Genomic DNA, 14,032 nt, shown 5'->3' with positions numbered 1-14,032 from the left:
AAAATATTATTTATATATAATTAATATTATTTAAGATTTCACTGATATTACTGATGTAATTATTAAAGGGTTTTGGCAAGTTTAGTATGATCATATAAATATTGTTCCTGCTTAAGGACTGTTAGTAATTGACATGGTTCTGGAGACAAGAGAGTACTAGAGGTATCTCTAAAGGTTTTCTGTAAATTTTTCTGTAAATTTTAGTGGGTTAACTGCTGGTTTATTTTAGGTTTCCTTAGTAAATGCATTCCTAACAAAGCACTAATAAATATAGCAAGAAATAAATACTTTTGTACATCAAGTTTTACAATGAGTGTTGCAAAGAAGGTTAAGTGTTATAAAATACCTTCATGGAACTTTAATTCTTTATTTATTGGTTGTTTTGTTTGTTTGTTTGTTTATTTATTTTTCCGCATGACGGAAACATCAACAATCGTCAATCATCAACATAATCACAAACAATAATATTTTTATGTTTACTCTATTTTATTGAACCCTCTTGCAGTACATATATATTGAAAAATAAAGGACATCCCAGGCTTTCGTTGAAATTTTATTTTAAATAAATGATCTTGTTATAATATATGACTAAGAGGAACAATAAATTTTTCGGACAGAAAGTATAAATCAGTCAGTTAAAGCAAAAAGCAACTGCGTCTAGAAGATTCTAATTTTGCAAGTTAAATGAGGCTTAAAGTAGTGGAATAAAATCTGAAATTGGCACTTTGTCAAGATGTCTATGAATTCTGTGAATATACGAGAATATCAGTTTCGTCGCTTTGTACAGTAATATTCCATGAATTATTTTAGTCATTTGCTGAACAAATAATATATAATTTTTAGTTATATTTTCAGTTGCACTTCAATACTTCAAAAATATCACTGTCCATATATTGTGAATTAGTTTATATTAATTATCAATAGATGTCTGTGTCATTAGGTAATGAATTACGTGAAAATCAAGTATAATTTATGGGGAATCTTTACTTTCCAATTTAAATTTAACAAGATAAAAACTAAGCTATCTTCATTAATAAATAATTGTCTTTTCGTCATTATCTCAAAATATTAATACCAACTCTTATACATACTTTGTGAAATGACATGACATTGTGAAGCATTGAAATACAATAACGAATCCAAAAATCAACATACTTCGGGACAATTACATATCAACTTTAAAGATAATAAGTTTTCAAAGATAATTTTACATTCTCAAAGGACATTTGTTGTGCGACACTATTGTCGAGTGGTGCTGGTTACTGCATAGTGGTAGCAGCTGCAGTATTTCGGAGTTTTTATGTACACAACCTCACTTGATATTTTTTCGCAAACCTTCTATTTTGTCCGCTGTTTTAGTTCATTTCTTATCAATGCTGAGATGAATTTTGTTATTTATGTAATTTCACACCGTAGATCCATACTGGCTTCAATAATTTCTTGTATAATAACAGTTTATTAATGTGCAGTTCATTCGGATTGTCGTCCAAGCAGCCAACATATTTTTACGTTTTACAAAATTCTGTTCGTATCTTTTTAACATATAACTATATCCACTTGAGTCAGGTATGATTCCCAAGTGTTGACTTTTGTTAGCAGCTCGTATGGATTTACTACAGAACCAATTACCACCGACGGGTAATTTATTTCTTTTTTTTTTTTTTGAATGTGAAATTCGCATATCTACACTTAGTAGCATTCCATTTAATTCGTCATTTCTTAGTCCACTCTTTATAATAACATATAACGTAATAATGGTAACGTTATTTTTATTTTAGAAGATGGACTAATCTTCTTATAAAAAACTATATATATTTAAACTGGTACTACCAATCTTACACTGATTAATAATTTCTTCATACTGTTATAATTTCTCAATTGGGAAGACATTGGAACAACAAATCTTACACTTTTCCTTTTAACGTATTGCTCAGTTTACACGCCAAACCTTGTAGTTTATATTTCAGTATTTCATATGTTTTGTTCTGCCATCCTGGAAACAAACGATCGCAGAGATGTGTGATCTGCCGAAATGTGAGACTTCTATAGAGATCAAATAGTTGATGATCGGTTAGCGATAGCATCTGTGAGATATTATCTGCGGGAATACACAAAACATGGCAAACCATCATCGGCGAGGAGTAATAGTGAGTTAAACTCAAAGCTAATTAACAGAGACTGACGAACATAAAATAATATTGTCATCAGACAACATAAAACTACATAGTGATAGCAGAACTTAACACTAACGCTAAGATGCGAAAGAAATGACGAAACGATCATAAAACCTAGATACTTAATGATAGAAGAATGTTGTATAGTCCGATGGATTATTATTTGCTACAAATAGCCGAGTTTATGTATTGAGCAGCCCAAAAAAGGTCAACGTTCGGACTACCTGCTTCCTACAGTGAGATGTGATGAAATATCGCGGTATTCAGATGGTCTTCTGATTCACATCAAGGCCGGATTATATTAAGGGAATATCTCGACATCTTTAGTGATTGACTTCTTACTATGACTAGCAAATTGTTGTCAAATAATGCCATGTTTCATGATGATAATATGACAATATATACTGCAAGCTGGTTTGAAGAGAATCTTCCCCTGGCCAGCACAATAGCCAATCGTCAACATAATTGAACCGTTATTAGGAGTTCTAGAACATAGAGTGAGAAGTAGATATCATTCTCCAACATTATTGAAGCAATTGATGAATATTTTGGTACACGAATGATGCAACATTTCATTGTAAATTATTCAGACACCCAAAAATCTATTCCACGCACAATTGCAGCTGTTTTAAAAGCAAATGATTGCTCAACACTTTATTATTAAATAATTTTAATGTATATGTCAGGGGTTCATATTATTTAGTCCACGCCCTGTATTTTCACAATTTTTTTCTTCTGAATTTTAATGATCTTTGACAGTTTGACGGTACAAATGAATCCGATTATTGTCAATCGCAACTATTTGCCATCTTAATAGCATACTACTGTATTTGAGTAATGGCTAAATCTATTAGAAGTATATATGAATCAATCTAATTTTGATGTTTTGATATGATGTGAGGTGTGACTCAGACTGGGCATGTATATTTGGTGACACTTATGGACGTTATTATATTTATTTATATTTAGGAAAGTTGTTTCATTTTGAGTTTACGAAAATTATAATGTTTTTTTTGTATAGTTTAGGGTGTATTTGCGTAGTTTATATTAGTTATTTTATTAGACCATTTAACTGTTGCTTGTAATATTTGTTACATGAGAAAACAATTATGACTTGAGATGATATAAAACATCACATACTTGGTGAAGCTAGGCCAAGATAAGAAAGACACCGAGCAAACAGAACTAACATCACTAGCAAACAATATCTAATGGGTACGTTGCCGAATGTTCCGGATAATGGAGATTCAGGTGCTGGGGCTAGACGAAGTGTGTAAGAAGTTTGCCCTGGTAGACAAATCTTTGTGGATATAACCACAAGTTTCAAGAAAGCCCGAAATCGTGGAATGTTCGAGCGTTTCTTAAGAATCCGTAAAGCACGGGTTCAACTTTCTCATCGAGAATGAGAACTTGTCGCCAAATAATTAAAAGTTGCCAAATAATTAAAGATAAACTAAGGATAGAAAATCATAATTACAAAAAGAACGGTCAGAACAGTAGAATTCTTATGTATGTAATAATGTAATGTGTGATGTGTAATTCTTATATAATCAGTTTGGTCCGATAATAGAATTCTTATAGTCAAACCAGACTGACGAGTAGTACGTAATTTTCATTCAATTCATAATTATTTTTCATGTCTTTTTTCTTGTTAATTTTAATGATGTTTCGACATTTTTTGAATACAAAAAAGTTCTGGGAGTACAAACGAATTCGAGGTCTGACAATCGCAACTCTTTTCATCTTAATGGCATGCTACCGCAATTGAGTAATATCTATCCATTGAGAATATATATAAATCAGTCTAATTTTGATAACTACACATGATATGAGATGCGATTCAGACTAGTCACGTATATTTGATCGATATGAGTGGTAAATAGAAGGCGGGAAGAGTAGAGTAAGATATCTAATCTTTTTAAAGCTCTTGCATAAATGTGGACAAAGATTACTGTTGCGAAGTAATTATATTTATTTACATTCAAGATAATGGGAAAATGTTTAATCTTGAGTTTACGAAAATTATAATTTTTTTTGTATAGTTTAGGGTGTATTTGCGTAGATTATATTAGTTAATTTATTAGACCATTAAACTGTTGCTTGTAATATTTGTGACATGAGAAAAGAATTATGACTTAAGATGATATAAAACATCACATTATGTCGAATATCTGATGAAGCTAGGCCAAGATAAGAAAGGCACCGAGAAAACAGAACTAGCGTGGCTAGTAAAAAATTGTCGCATTGGCGCTTTATCGAATGCTTGAGATAATGGAGATTCAGGTACTGGGACTAGACGAAGCGTATAAAAAGTTGGACCTGGCAGACCCCTCTCTGTGGATATAACTATATATTTTAAGAAGGCTCAAGATCGTGAAATTTTCGAGCATTTCTTAAGAGTCCGTAAAGTACGTGTTCTGGTAAAGTCTTTCCCTCCCCGAAATTGGGAACGAAGCGGGTTGAAGAAAAGGGTTTCTTGAACCAACCTTCTTAGCTACCACCAAGAATCTGAGGGGCGAGGTTCACCGATAAAACGATGCATCGAGAATGAGAATTAGAAGTAATTAAATAACTAAATATTAAAAACTAACAACAGAAAATCGTAATTAGCAAAAGAATGGCCAGAACAGTAGAATTCTTATGTGTTTTAATAATGTAATGTGTAATATTACTTAATATGTTCTTATATAATCACTTGGTTCCGTTTATAGAATTCTTATAGCAAAACCAGTCAGACGATTAGTAAGCAAGTTCCATTCAATTCATAATTATTTTCACCATTACGTAACGATTTTGTATTCTTTCATTTTATGATTTTTATATTATTAATTTACATAAACAAGCTACTCTTAATTCACGTGTATTAATTCACGGAATGAAGAAAAAAATGAATTGTGTTTTAATTTACAACATTGTTTTCTCTTCATACCAACTCAACAGTTGCATCAATGCTTAAGCAAAACCCATCGATCTGAAGTGATTTATTATAATGGTATTGTTTGATATGGGCTTAATAAATGTTCAAATTTACAATGCTGGGATATAGATTTATTGGTGGCCTTTTTTTTGGTTAACTAGTGGAAAACTATCTGAACACCTAGGACAACGGTGAGACCGGAAACTTTCCGACGAAACCTCCCATAAATAATAACTGAATTTCTAGCATATCGAACGCAGTTAACGTCCTCGTGATTACGTCGGTTTTGACGCTTAAAGACGCCGAAAAGAAAAACAAAAACAACCCGGCGAGAAACTAAAGTTAGTTTCGGAACAGGATAAAGTTTCGAGTTTCCTTCGGGCTTTTGTCCGTTCCGCTATGTCGAACGCCTACCGAGGGCGGTTTCGGGACGCTTATCAAATAACGGCGCAAAAAATTATCATAATAGAAAGGGTGTTTACGAAAATACAAATGTACGTCGTCTATCTGCGGGTTCTCGTTGTATTAAATGCTTATTACGATCTGAAGTTTGTTCTTGCTTCGCATAATAACAGATAAATTTTAGCTTTATAACTCACTTGAGAAAAATTTTTATTTTAACTTGAAAAATAGCTTGTTAACGAACATAACTGGTGACTTATTGGAACAGGAACGTACACAGGTATAAACTCATCGTTTTGTAACAAGCAGGACTGTAGCAATAACACAGACCTTTTAGTGCATTGAATATGCTTAAATTTTTACCAAATAAGTCGTATTTGCGAGAATTTTTACTTTTTTTCTTCAGTCTGAAGAAACAGGCAGCTGAGGGTCATCTAGTACTGTTTGAAGCTCATGCTCTATCAATTTCGATATGTGGATACTGACCGATGTTTTAAAAGTCGTCATTTTGATACCGAAGAGAAAACATTCTTTCTGCAGAGCAAATCAATTTGAGGACGAACATTTGAAGGTGTCACTTGATCATTATCCATGTAAAATACAAGCAAAATATGCAGAATTGTTGGGACTAATACAATAAACTATTTCTAATCGCTTGTTGAAACAATCATTTGAGATGTTTTTTTGGCTACCATTGATGCATTTAAGTCAGTCACTGCGAGCAAAACGACCGGAATACGGGCAACACAACAATGTTATTCTTGAGAATGAAAACGCTCGACCTCATATTGTAAAACCTGTGAAAATATAATTGAAAACATAGTAACAAGTAAATAGCTTTAGGTTACCTGAATGAAATTAAAATAGTCTTATAATCATCTAGGAGTTTTGTGAAAGCTCCAGTTATAAGAGTTTAAAAAAGCTCGGTTTCGAGTTTAAAATAAAAACTTTAATTTGAAAACTATTTAATTTTAATAGTGAGAAGTAGCAATTTGTTGGAGTGACTGAACGAAACAACACTACTCCCTTCTAAACCTATTTTAAGTAAAGATCTAAGTAAAACACTTGAAGAAGAATAATAAGAAAAATGGTAGAATATATTTCATAGCCACTCTTTTGCATCTCAGTTGGTTGTTTGATATTGTCCATCAATGTCTTTGCGTTTCAGTTCATAAGAAATTTCCAACTACATTGCCTGTGAAACTGATCATTTTGTAATATACCTTTAATTCCTGCAAGTTTCTCTATGGTCTTAATCGGACCTGTTGGAGGATTTTTCAATTTTTTCAAAATTATTTTGTTGTAAATTACTTATCAAACTCAAAATCGGCTATGGTCTTTCTTGAAACTAACAAACATTTACCATTATTGGTCAGTTGGTGTATTATCAACCTAAATTTTTATGAGCATATGATTTACTAGGCGGATGCTCTTTAATAATTTAATATCCACAGTTGTAATATTAAAGCATCACATTTGTAACATTAAAATAAGTAATATTACATGTTTTCATCTTTGCTTCTTTTTAAAGATATTTTTGTGTTTTTAAGCTATTTCGTTATTTTTCTAAATAGATTGATAAATAACCGTTACTAAACTTTTACTAAACTAAAATTTGATGCTGATTCTTATTTTTAGATTAAAACCATTTTCCATGTATTGTATTAGCAACATTTAAGTAATTAATAGAGGTGATTAATATATACTGAATGAATATCAGTCAACAGGTAAATTATGAAAGATTAAAAGCCCAAAAGTATTATTTATAGAGGATAAAACAGTTGGGCTGTGATCCTTGGCTCCGAGTGCACATTAAGTATATCAGTATTAAGAAGCAGTATTAAAAATCCAATAGTTTGAATTGCCTTAATCCTCGAGGTATGAATTTAGAGAAAGAACAAGCATTTACAGTAATAAGCCTCGTTAGTTTTTCCATAATTCATAAATAATTAAATAATATGGCTTAAAAAACATGTTTCGTTATAATATTATATAGGAGGTGCTAGTTTAGCACTTCATGTAAGAATATTTAATTCAATTTTATTTATAAATATATATATATATATATATATATATATATATATATATATATATATATATTTATATATATCACACGTAGAATCATAATATTTATCACTGTCATCAGACGCGTAAAGGCATAAAACTGTAAATAGGTGTAGGAACATAACAAGAAGTGAAAATAAGCGAATAACCCAATTTCGGCCGAAGAAATAAACTTCTAGTTACCTTATCATGCCGTCCCACTCTTTTGTTTCCCTGTTTAAAGAACCATAACGTCCATCCGGCGCCAGCTTGATCGTGTAATTAAAACCCAGGGTGCGTGAAATTTCGTGTATCAGATCTACGGCATAACCCTCGAATTGGGCGTTTCCTGTTAGTTTTTCGCTGGCTTCTTTTCTCATCACGTACGGCGAGCTCTGAAACAATTATGGTTTTAATCGAACAACGGAGACCTTAAGTTAACAATTATTACTTCACACTATAATAAAATAATATTGATAAAACTCATTATTTTACTGGATAAATTTTTATTAAATATGGAGATATATAGATATACGCAGTGGATAGACCAATAAAATACACCCCAAATATACACAATAATAAACTTCACAAAGCCAATTCTGAGCTGTGCAAGAAGTGGTGCAACGATGTTATAACCAGGACACTCCGTGGTTTGCAAGATGTGCTATGGTCCGATGAATCATCGTTTACATTATTATCTGCAAATAGTGGCGTTCATTTATGAAGAATTCCAAAAGAAGCATATTTGCAGTCAAACATGGGGAATTTTTCGTTATGATACTCGCTGTATACAGCTGATATATTCACATGCCTGGCTGGATTAGCGCGAATGTATAACTGGACATCATCAATGATGAAGTTTTTACTATGACTAACACATTGCTGCTAGATATTTCCACATTCCAAGATGATAGTTTACTAATACACACAGACAAATATGTTCAATCTTAGTTTGGGGAACATTAAAATTTCATCAAACATCTTTCCTGACCAGCACAACCGTCAAACATCAACTTAATTGAAGCATTATAAGGAGTTTTAGAGCGTGATGCATATATTCAGATTTTCAACATCATTGAAGCAATTGGCGAATATTATTGTACAAAAATGGAACGATATTCCGTTGGAGACAGATAGACTTGGAGAGATAATGTCTGAATACACTCTGCGAGTCTATTCCGTGAATAAAGGAAATAGTGACTTAAAAGCAACTTATTAATAAATAAATACTGCATATGTCGGGTGTTCATACTATTTGGTTCATCCCCTGTACAGATAATTGTATCTTAAATACTTAGTCCTAAATCTAATCTAAGAATGAAGTTTTCAAGGCGTTTTATTCATTCACAGCTACAAAACAGAACTTTGTTGATAAACCATTTTTGCTTATATGCCAGTGACATTAGTTCATCTTTCAAGCTAACCTTTTAAAATTAAATATTGTGTGTCTAAGTAAATGCTCTTAAGTAATTAAAGTTTTCTCAGAGGTGAAAGTTGTAGCTACTATTGCTGTTTATATTTTTCACATCTGTCTTTGTAAAATATATAAGTTAATTCCACTATTTGCGCTGATATTTGAATGGAATTATACTGTAATGAATTTTTAGACGAAGTACAGAGAGCATGAAATTGTGGAAGTGAAAACTGCTAATAATACAAACTACTAATATTTAAATAAAATCTTCACATATCCTAAAAGATTGGTGGGAAATTAGCGATAATGAAATATTAAGTACTTTAATGTCTTTTCATCAGCAATATCTATTAGTGAAAATGCAAAGTTTTAATGTACACTAAACTAAACTAAAAACTTATCTCAAGCTCTTATAAAACTTTTAGATAGCTTAGAAGTTGAGGAATCAACTGTTTACAAACATTTATATAGGATGGGAAAGATGAGGAGGAACAGGGAAAATGGCTACCATATGAAGTGACTGAAAATGCCATTTAAAATCGTTTTAACATCACTGTTTCATTAGTTGTGAGGCAAAACAAAATAGTTTTCTGTGCCGTATTGTGACTGGAGATGAAAAGTGGATTTACTATGAGATTGCTAAGCCATAAAAAATTATGGGTTAATTAAGGAGAGCCAATTATATCGATACTCAAACGGAATATTCATGATTGTAAAGTGTTGCAGTGCATGTGGTGGGATTCGCAATGTTGTGTAAGGATATTACGAGTTTTTAAACCTGATGAATTATGAATTATTACTGCAGTATGTTTACTAACGTCTGTTGAACAAATGGAGGGACGTATTGTTGCAAAAAAAACAGAAATAGCGAATAACATAGGGAAGGTCATCCACCCTGTGTGATAAAGCTGGGCCACATGTTGCAAGAGTTGTGAATCGCAGCGGAAATGGAAAGTGTTGCCGCATACAGTAGTATACTCACCAAACATAGCGATTTAGAAGTCGCGCGGCTTGATTGGTACAACATTTCAAAATGTCGGAAAAGTGAGAATATGGATTAAAAAATAATGATTCTATTGTTAGCAAACCAGCATTATTTTTTTCTAAATATTTTTACCATATGGCCATAAAGATGGGAAACATTTGTACAAAATGATTTTTAAAATATTTTTAAAATTATAAAAATATTTATATCTCATACTTTGATAGGATATCTAAAATTAAAAATTATTTGCTGCTGCTGCTATTGATTGCAAACTGGAAGTGCATCACACAAGTAGATTTATTAACAACAAACATATTCACGATATAATGGGCCTTGATGCACTGATTCTTGGGCAAGGTTTTCTTAATATTTTGAAGTAACAACTTTAATAAGTTTGAAAGAGAAAGTTTCAGACCTATGGATGCATTCAAATAGTTGATATTCATTTTAAGGATACATTTAGAATGGTTTCAATGAGTAATGTCTTTTTATGAATATTTGAAAAAAAATATAGCCGATTTGATCTAACCATTAAGATTAAGACCCCATACAGCCATTCCTATTTATTTATAACGATGTTAATTTATTTCGAATATATTAGGTTTTATACACAAAATCAATAATCTCAAGCTTTACTGTAGGACATGGTTATAACTAAACAAAGCGCCGTTATACTATCACGATAACATCATAAAGAAATAACACGGCAATCACATAAAATCTATCTCTAACGACCATAAAAGGCCACTCGATCCCAGAACATAAACAGGAATATCAATGACAGGAAAAAAATCCGGAAATTTACAGCGCCAATGAAGAAAAATTGGACTGTATGGAAAGCAAATCTCATCGATCTTTGGCGCACACCCACACGCACAACAACACATGCGAAAACAACAATCCTAAGAAAAATCCACAGGCTGAACGATATTTTAGAGGGCGAAGTTTTCGGTCATTTTTTTCCCGTATAATGTTGACAAATTTATTGTACAACTGTGAGAGCATTTTTCCGATTGTAAAGTTCAGGAAGTTATATTTTACTAGGGTCGGGATATATTATGTTTTTGTCCAAAACAAAAAAAGAACATATATGGCAACAATACTACTCTTCATGAGCATCAAGCTAAGGTTTAGTATTAAGGCAAGTCTGAAGATATTGGTTTGGATGATTTAAAAGTGACGACAACGAGGAGAAAACTTTTCAATTATTTAAATTAAATTTTGTGTTACTCCGAAAATAATGAACTAATATAAGTTCAAAATGGACATTATTGCATGATGAACATGGCTATGCTTTATCCATCCACATGAAAGAAACTTACAAAAAATTTAAAATAATAGCATCTGTATATTTTGATCATGATGGATTGGAATTTGATGCAATCTTCTTGCGAAACCCACCAAACACTTCTAGAAACTTTTGGTGTTATTCCGTTAAAATTCAGTGTCAAGTTTTGGTTTTAAAGATTTAAAAGTTTTAAGAAAATTGAGTTGAAAATGGCTACAAAATTGTCTAACATACCAACTGACTGGAAATACTATTTCGAACCGTTACAACATCGCGTTTTCATTTCTTGCCGGGTAAAAAGAAGAGTTTTATGTGTTGTATTATGAGTCGCAACAAAAAGTGGTTCTACAATGATAATTTCAAGTGGAAAAAGTCATGGATTAGCCCAGATGAGCCATCCACATTAATATAGAAGCGGAGTATTCATGACCATAAAGTCTCACTGTGCATATGGTAAGATCAGCATGGTGTATTACGAACTCCTAAGACTGATGAAACTGTTACTGTAAATTGAATATATTTAACAAGTAGGGATGCAATAGCTAGTAATAGATGCTCGGCCATAATTTGTAAGAGTTCCGAAGGATACACCATTACAGCTGGAATGCTGTAGTTCTGCCACACCAGGCATACTCATAACTATAGCGTCTTGATTATCACTTGTTCAGATGGATGCATCATGGCTCCGAAGGTATAAGATTCCGAAATAAGTGCGAATACTAACCCATAGATCACTGCTAAACCCCATATCCCCATGTTGTCAGAAAGATGAGAAAATGTATGGTGGAAAATAGTTTCATTAATAGGCATGTTATACTACTTTTTCTTAATAATGGTCTTTAAATGTGTAAAAAATATCAGAATACAAGCAATCATCTATTATTGGATGGAAATGGAAATACTTAAGGTCCTTTTGTTTAAGTGAACTAAAACTCACGAAAATCTTAATATAATTATAAAGTAATTGATTAATATAATTTTAATTTCTGTGGTTAAATTAAAACATTGGCTTCTAAGTGAGAATAATATTATTATTAAAACTTTAGGAGAGCTCAAAATTCCATAAATTTTTCTACCACCACTACATATACAGTTTGGTTTAATGAAAATATTTGCAAAAGCTTGAAAGCAACTATGGAAAAGGAAAAAGAAGTTTGGATATAACATAAAAGAAGTTCTGGTTAAATTTTGGACAATATGAACAGAATCATTATATATTTAAATTAGCTGATACCTTGTATGTGTGTGTGTGAAAGTCATCTTTAAAGTTGCGGACACATAATTTGCGTATTTACATTAGCTCTTTCTGAAAATTTAAATGATGCGACTGAAGAGTAAGTTTAAAGCCTTAGATTAGGAAATGATGAGTAAATTTCTATTCATAATGATAATCCATAAAAAAATCTTGAATTTGGTTCTAGAAGTAAAAATCAGGTTATTTAATAAAGCAACGATGAAGCAAAGGTACCTGTACGACCGAAAGATATCAACAGACGTAGCAGCGCACACCCGTCTCAATATCCACATGTCAGTATATTCCGTTGGTTCAACCTTAACAAATCATTATTTTATCATATCCATATGTCGCAAAGCTCTTTGCATGCAGCATACCTTTTTTGGTATATCTGTATTTTGTATTTAATTTTTTTTACCTTTTTGTATTTTGTATGTTCATAATTGTATGTAAAATTATGACAGGGGAGCATTGTAGCGTTCATGATGCACATCGAATTTCACATGTTGAATAACGATCTACAAAATAACCAGAAATGTAATCCCAGATGTTGAACGGGCGAAGTGTCAGCAGCGCCAACCAGTACATACTAACGAATATCTGGTAAGTCGGAGACGTTTATCTGGGAGATTATTGAATAGAATTTCATTTATTCAGTGTCTCACCATCATTCAGTTCAGACGTACCTCCATCGACTGCCCAGGTCTTGTCTACAGGTAACACCGTTGCCATCCTTGCTGCTGCCAAAGGCTAAATTGGTACCATACAGTTCCAGGCTATAAAAGACCATCACTACGACGTCTCGCTCTCTTTTTTTATCTACCCTCTTGTAACCGTACCACTTCCACAGCGCTACCGTACTTCCTTCACCTTAACCTAATATCCGATCAATTCTCATGTCGACCACATGTATCATTCAATGTTAAAATACACAAGTTTTATTGAATCAGTGTTTTCAGTTCTCGTGTAAATTCCTTCCACAAATAGTAGTGAGTGTTCGGACACACCATCGCATCGACGGCCACATATTCCGATCGACCGACCGATCAGACACTCCTACACATTTAATTTATCCTAAGGCATAAAATGTTATCATCCCAACTTTTATTGTATGAATAAAATATAGCGATACAGAAATATATTCTGTAAGATGGCAGATGCAATTTGAAGATTACATACACTTAAATAAATCTTTCATGTATTCCAATTATTCTATAATAAAATTAACAATAAGAGGCAGTAAAATCCGACGAGAAAAATCGTAAGATCTCTTTTTACTACCATCGAGTCTTAAAACAGAGACCAAAAAACACCCTCTTCCATATCACTCGATACGAATCCGAATATCCAGATCGTAAAAAAGTTATTTCCCCTCGTGTTGCGGAAACGCGAAAAAAAATTAGGATGTATGGGAATAATATCCCATCGACCTTAATAAGAAAATCTGGAACGATATAAAACGCTCCATTAATTCCCACCATCGTTCTCCTCCATCCACCCCCGCACCGCCACGCCGACAACACACATACAAACACAAAAAAAAGAAACGGAATGAAAAATTCCACCGCGAAAACT

The 14,032-nt window shown here is 32.4% G+C and overlaps 1 protein-coding gene across 1 annotated transcript in view; it reads right to left on the bottom strand.

The window, feature by feature from the left end:
- The window catches only part of LOC143200961 (glutamate receptor ionotropic, kainate 2), a 196,886-nt gene that overhangs the window by 56,187 nt on the left and 126,667 nt on the right, over window positions 1–14,032 (bottom strand). The window contains exon 11 of the mRNA XM_076411779.1: window positions 7,741–7,931. Coding sequence (XP_076267894.1) covers window positions 7,741–7,931 — 191 coding nt within the window. The remainder of the gene's footprint in view (window positions 1–7,740; window positions 7,932–14,032) is intronic.

This window comes from Rhynchophorus ferrugineus, unplaced genomic scaffold (assembly GCF_030347505.1).
Source record: "Rhynchophorus ferrugineus isolate W39M unplaced genomic scaffold, kcgeb_rfMv2 rfM1, whole genome shotgun sequence".
NCBI lineage: Eukaryota > Metazoa > Arthropoda > Insecta > Coleoptera > Curculionidae > Rhynchophorus > Rhynchophorus ferrugineus.
Note: the sequence above shows the minus strand (reverse complement) of the source record. Positions and strands in the feature narration are given on the sequence as shown.